This window comes from Zea mays, chromosome 4 (assembly GCF_902167145.1).
Source record: "Zea mays cultivar B73 chromosome 4, Zm-B73-REFERENCE-NAM-5.0, whole genome shotgun sequence".
Classification (NCBI taxonomy): Eukaryota; Viridiplantae; Streptophyta; class Magnoliopsida; order Poales; family Poaceae; genus Zea; species Zea mays.
In genome coordinates, this window is record NC_050099.1 from 32,763,162 (window position 1) to 32,769,572 (window position 6,411).

Below are 6,411 nucleotides of genomic sequence, written 5' to 3' on the forward strand. Positions count from 1 at the left end.
AAAAAGAAAAAAACAAACTCATATCTTCATAACTAGTGATAAGTGGATTGTTTTCAGTTTTGTACTAAACAACTTTTAACCTAAAGCAACTGTGGCTTTTCAGGCCTTTGGTTGACTTTTGGCTTTTGCAAAAGTAGCATTCTTCTAGTTGCTGACACCGTCATCTTCAAGCATTTCCTTAATTGCTTCATCACACATACATTTTTGTAGAGTTGCCTTGATTAGAGCTCATGCTACACGTCAATCAGGAGTTCTCGGGAATGTTCAGAGATTTTTCTTGAGGTCTATCATTTCAAGTTTCCCAAAATCATTTGCAGAATACCACCATATTGTTGCTATTTCAGACATGCAAAAATCTTCTGGTTGATTTGATGCAACTAGAATTATTGATGGAATATGCAGGCCTAAATGAGACGTCACGTACATATTCTTGCGGAATTACCCTGACCAAACTCTGGCCATATGCCCATATGTCAACAAAAGTTTTCCAAGATATTCAGAAATTTCTCCTGAAATTTATTTGATCGCACATTTTAGGCACATGTAAGATAAATTTTGTAGGCACCATATTCCTGTAAGCATTTTGCTTCCATGTAATTGTAACTAGATAATAATACAGATCCGGTACATAAATGTTGCTCTTCTGCTGATTAAGGTGCTAAATGATACATTACAGAAAATTTACGAAGCTTCCCAAGGAAAAAAACAGCTTCTCTTTTTGTTGGGTCGTTTTGATGACTGTGCAGCTGCAGACATAGATATCTGAATCGTGCCTATTGATTGTCACAAATGTACATGTATAGTTATCTGCCGAGTGAGTAGCGGTAAAGCCTTTCAAGGATGATGAACCCTATGTTTCCGAGTATATACAGCCACTGCATTTGTGTAAACGAAAAACATCTCACTCAATAATCCTCAAGCAATGCATCCAAATGCTTCCTCCTCGCAGCATGCTTCAGCTTCTCCATCGCAACGAGTCCTACTTGCCTCACACGCTCCCTCGACAACCCAAATCTGGAGAAAACATATTTCCATGCCAGAAATAAGCATCAGAGCCCAAAAAAATATATAATCTCTGCAAGTTCTCATGGTTGTGCTCAAGGTACGGGCAGACTATGCATGCAATCCAACTTCAAACAGTCTTGGTTATAAGTATATAGCTACATATATATGCATAGATAGATTGTTTCTTTGTCATTCCAGACAAGAAGACTGAATACTTACTGTCTGCTAATATCCTCCCATGTATGGCACTGTTTTCCTATGCCATGGTATAATCGAATAATGTCCCTCTCACGCTCGTTGAGGTTTGAATTTATAAGATTGTTAACTTCCTCCTGGCATCAATGGAGCATTTACGTTAAAACAGACGTGGAAGTGTCATAGAACGAGAATCATTAGCTCGCTAGGTACGTCAGAAACATAATGACAGACTTGCAAACGAAACAAAACAAATGAAGTATTCCTTATTGGTTACTAAGATAGGGCCATGTATCGTAACAAACAACGAATTGGAAGCTACAACAACTGTTTGATACTAATGGACATATCGCTGTCACAAGAAATTAGCATGCATTAGTATTCTCTTCGGAAGAACATCAGCAGTGCGCATACCTTGAGATACATTTCCTCAAATCCATGCCATGGATCATTTGCGACGTTTTGATCCTCTATGTACTGAAAACATGAGGAGAAGAGAATAAAGTTAGGTTCTAGCATACCCCCAAGTCAAAAAGATAGAATGTTTCATATAACTCTACTTACACTATGGAGTGTGTCCCCAGGTAGACCGTTTAAGGAGGGGAACGCCTGTTGATCCAGTGAAAGAACCTTGTTCACAGCCTGCAAACGTGAATTCTTTTGAGAACGACAGAGATGTCAAAAATCATTATCCAGAAGAAATTCCACCAGGCAAGATTAAGTTCTTTTTACCTCTGTAGCATTGTGCACTTTCTTTTCCGATATATTGAGCGACTCTGCTATGTTCTGAGGAGAGGTCATAAAAGAACATCAGGATGTTCCAAAATTCCTTATTACTTTAGGTTCGAAATTATTAAGAAAACAACTACAAAAAAACAAGCCATATCATCGAGACAGTAAATCACGAAATTGCCTCTTGAAATACTACCCGGTTTGCTGGAGAAGAAGTGGCCAAAAGAGCTTCATCAATGTAGCATCCTTACCTCTATTGTCGGAGCAATTCCTTGATCCTCTAACGCGTACTTTGCACCACGAATTGCTATCAACCTCTCGTGCAAATACGTAGGGAGCCTGAACGTTTTTGAGTTATCAGCCAATGCTCTTGAAACACCCTGGTTACAAACAAACAAACAAATGAATGTAAGGCTCAATTCAGCTATGATCTGATTAGGTCCAAATTGCTGCTGCAGGACAAGAAAATCTGCTCAAATAACCTGACGAATCCACCAATACACATAGGTGGAAATCCTGAATCCCCTCGATGCATCAAATTTTTCGATCCCTCGGAGTAGCCCTATCAGACCACCCTGCAACGTGGATGAACACATTCCATTTCAACGTTTGAGGTAAAGTAATGAGTAATTTGCAGTGTAAAACAAACAAATTAAACAGCTGGAATACCCAGATACATTTCAATCGGTCGACACATCTCATGCCATCACCTGAATAAGGTCTGCCAAGTCGACACCGAGGTTATCATACTTGTGGGCAATGGATATGACCAGACGGATGTTGCTCATTGTCAGCATCTCCCTCGCGAGAAACGACTCGCGCATCCTTGCGCGCAGTTCAGGAGCTGATATCCGCAGTGACTGTGCCAGCTGCTTGTATGATGGCTCGTTCCCCAGTTTCTCCTTCAGCCTGAACTCAAAATTGGGGGCAGCGGGGAATCAGAATCAGATAGGGAATGTAATTTCATTAGGCGCCCACAATCTTCAGCGTGCAATTTTGATCACAGTTATACTACATGGACTTTTGTTTAATACATTTCAGCCTATAGAGCATTTTGAATGGTTTTGGGAGATACGATGTCAGCTTTCAAATGCTAATTATCTGAAGTTGTGCAATTGATGGGCATGCATCTTGGATTGAAACGTTACTTTGATCTTTGGTGCTGAAGCCAGATGCCGTCCTTGATCTTCCTGGAGAGCTGGATGACCTGCTTGTGCGTGAGGAGGTCCTTGCTGACGGTGCCCCTGAGGTAGATGCGGTTCCGGCTCTGCATCAGCTCCGGGCTGATGGCAACGCTCTTCCGACCAGCTCCCCGCCGCCGGCCGCTCATCCGCCGCTGCCGCGCCGAGACGCCCGACCGCGCCGCCACCACCGTGGCCTTGCTAACCCTGTCGTCCTGCTCGTCGTCAGTGGAAATGATGTCGTCCTCGAAGGGGAGCTCCCACTGCTTCTCGAGCATGGAGCGCTGCAGCAGCACGATGGCCTCGAGCGAGGACTCGAACTCCGAGTCTAGGTCCGGAGTCGGGTCCGCCGGTAGAGGAGGCGGCGGTGGCGTGGCGAGCGCGGGCGCGGAGTGGTTCCTGAGCGCCCGGATGGCGCGCGCGCGCGCGTGGCCGGCGGCGGAAGAGCCGCGCCCGACGTTGGGCGGAGAGGAGGAGGAAGAGGAGGCGGGGGCGCGGTGCGCGACGACGGTGAGCTTCGGTGCGGCGGCCGCGAACTGCAGCGACGAGTGCGCGTCCGGGGACGCGAGGTCGGGGGAGCCGAACGAGGTGGCGAGGAGGCGGTGCCCAGCGCTCAGCCCGATCACTGCCGGCGTCGCGGTCATGGCGTCCGCTTCACCTGCGCACGCCGCGGCGGCCGTACGGTACGTGAGTAAGTATATGTATATTCTGTATACACACACCTATCGAGAGAGAGAAACAACCGGCGCAGGCGAATAGGCGATGCGACTGCGAGCAAGCAAACGCCGGAGTTGTACCGTACCTGCGCGACCGAGGCGGCGGATGCAGCAAGGCGAATGATGAGGTACAGTAGAGTCGGCGGTACAGGGCTAGGACAGCAGGCAGCAGAAGTGCACGCAGTAGGAGACCGGCGGCGAGGAACTGAACTGATCCTACTAGCCCTCAGCAGAGGAAACAAAGAAGACAAGTGGAGGCAGGGAAGCTATGCCCACCACACGCCGAGAGAGAGGGACTGACGAGGAAAGAGAGATAGAGAGGCGTTTTCTGGTCCGCTAGTGTTTTACTACGAGCAAGAGGAGACTCACGGAGGTGTGTTACCGCGCGCGCGCGGCATGGAGGTGCGGGTGAGCGTTCGGAGCCGGTGAAGGAGGAGAGGAGAGGATAGGGTGCGGGCAGCGAGGAGCGAGGGAGCGCGAGGCCATTGGTGGGCGGAAGATATTGTGGCTGCCCCTCGTCGCTTTCCGCTCGGCTCGTCGTTGCCTGCTGCGGTCGTGCCTCCGCCACGAGATCGGCCAGGGCGGCAATAGAAAGATCACGCTGCCTCCTCCACGCGGCACGCCGACCACACGACGCCCATCGGGCTCGTCGCTCTGGAGCCTGGTGGGCATCGTCTTCCCCCTCGTGTGCCTTTTTAGTTTCGTGGGCTGATGGGTCGCCTATGGCCCACCAGCGGTGCCCGGCCTGCGCGCTCTTAAGGCTGGTGCTAGTGCAGGCGGCAGCGCGGGTGAGAAGAGGCCGCTGCCGCCCGCGCGCGGGCGATAGGCGGGCGAGAGGCCGGCGCCGGACGATGGCGCTGGCGCCCGGCGAGAGCGGGCGATATCGCCTCGCTCTCGCCCGCGCTGGAGCGCTCGCCCGGGCGAGAGGCGGGCGAGAGGGAGGCGAGGCACTGGCGGGGCGAGAGCGCGGGCGAGAGCGACGTGGCGCGATCTGATTGGTCCACGTGTCGCGATCTGATTGGTCCACGTGTGCTAGCCGTTGCAACTAGCCGTTTTTGACCGTTTGGAGTCCAAAAAATTCGAAAAAAATTACAAAAAATCACAAATTTCATCCCCAATCTCTCTATATATACCCCTACCCGGGTGGAGCTCATTCCACACACCATTCCATCTTATTTTTCTCTTCTAAACTCCCCTTTCTTCACACAATGTCGGGTTGGTCCCCAGATTTGAACACCTTCACGGATCTCTTGCAGTCCGATGGGTCACCTACAACCCTTCCGTTAGATGAGTCTTCTTCACTACATCGTCGCTCCGATGTTTCAGCCTCACTCCTCCGTGCACTATTTCCGTCTGCTAGATGACGAAGAAGAGGAACCGGAAGCGGAACGTGAAGAGGAGAAAGATGAGGATGAGATCGAGGAGTCCGATTAGAGTTATGTAATTTTATTTTAATTATCATGTCATTTTATTTTAATTATTATGTACTTTGTAATTTTTAATTCAATAAAAAATATTATGTTGTGTGTTTTCTGAGCGTTGAAATAAATCCGCGTGAATTACTTAATTCTGAAATAAAAAAGCTGACGTGGCTATAGCCTGAGGCTGTAGCCTGCTGCAGCCTGTGCACTGGAGCAGCAGGGGCGAGAGTGGAGGCGAGAGCTGACGTGGCAGGGGCGAGAGGGAGGCGGTGCACTGGACTCAACCTAATGCATTATCCCCTCCCTATTTTTGAAGAAACGGAAATTATCATCAGATTTCTCGTATTAACGGACAGGCAACCCAAAGAAGCGTGTTTTATAAGGGCTCGAAAAAGGTTGAACCCGTTTCCTTTTGCCTTTGGTGTCTTGTTGACAACCAAACTACCGACGCTAAGGGCATGTACACCCATATAAGATATTGTTCAGTTATTCCTATATTTTATGAATTGGAAGAGGTTGGAAAATTTGTGAAGGATTTTGATTTGTTGTGGATTAAAATCTATCTAATCCTCTACAATCTATATGGATTTGATGAAATCGAACAAGTCCAAAATGATCCGTATCTCAAGGGATATCAAGTGAGTAAGTGAAAAAACACGAAATATATCTTGATGAATGAACGTCTCTAGCATGGTTCTCTAGGTCTAGATACAGTTTCACTTATATAACCCACATAAAATGATTCGTATCTTGAGGGCTTCTTGCTAGCGCTAATCCGGGCGCTAATCGCTGCGATGAGAACCGACACCGGTGCTATCTACAGAGGAATGGACGGTCCGGGCCAGGGGCCGAAAGGTTCCTGCCTGACAAGCCGGACGGTCCACGCCTGGTGTCTGGAGGGTCCGCGCGTGCGCAGGGGCGACGAAGTTCGGCGATGGCGTCTGATCTCGCTCCCGAGATGGACCCCATCGGGGATGAGAGATCATATGGTGTCTTGGGATCGGTAGGCCACCCAAGACGCCTCTAATCGACGTACAGCTGGATAATGTGAAGATTTAAAGAGAAAACTAAGTTATTGTTTACTCCTACGACAAAATGTAAAGAACTAGATGTATATTGATTGATTGATCGATTTTTCGGGTCCCAATCGGTCCCAGCCTT

At 48.5% G+C, this 6,411-nt stretch overlaps 1 protein-coding gene across 2 annotated transcripts; it reads right to left on the reverse strand.

Annotated features, from left to right (window-relative positions):
• Positions 1-544: 544 nt before the first annotated feature.
• LOC541692 (sigma factor of plastid RNA polymerase) lies at positions 545-4,490 on the reverse strand. Of its 2 annotated transcripts, none has more exons than XM_008680032.2 (10): positions 3,916-4,490; positions 3,081-3,771; positions 2,643-2,841; positions 2,415-2,507; positions 2,184-2,312; positions 1,933-1,986; positions 1,765-1,842; positions 1,615-1,677; positions 1,225-1,337; positions 545-1,014 (listed from the first exon to the last, which is right to left on the reverse strand). In XM_008680032.2, exons 2-10 carry the CDS (start codon positions 3,755-3,757, stop codon positions 906-908), a joined length of 1,515 nt encoding a protein of 504 aa, XP_008678254.1. In that variant the 5' UTR covers positions 3,758-3,771; positions 3,916-4,490; the 3' UTR covers positions 545-905. The 2 variants fall into 2 exon arrangements, with proteins under 2 accessions (XP_008678254.1, XP_008678253.1); XM_008680031.4 differs by having other exon boundaries at positions 1,765-1,857; positions 3,916-4,488.
• Positions 4,491-6,411: the final 1,921 nt, after the last annotated feature.

What these genes read in the sequence shown, in the direction of transcription:
- LOC541692 (XM_008680031.4), bottom strand. Translation starts at nt 3,757, where the DNA reads ATGACCGCGACGCCGGCAGTGATCGGGCTGAGCGCTGGGCACCGCCTC. An exon ending in ACTTGGCAGACCTTATTCAG is followed by an intron (nt 2,508 to 2,642) that starts GTGATGGCATGA and finishes TCCACGTTGCAG; the next exon opens with GGTGGTCTGATAGGGCTACT. An exon ending in GAATTGCTCCGACAATAGAG is followed by an intron (nt 1,987 to 2,183) that starts GTAAGGATGCTA and finishes ACCTCTCCTCAG; the next exon opens with AACATAGCAGAGTCGCTCAA.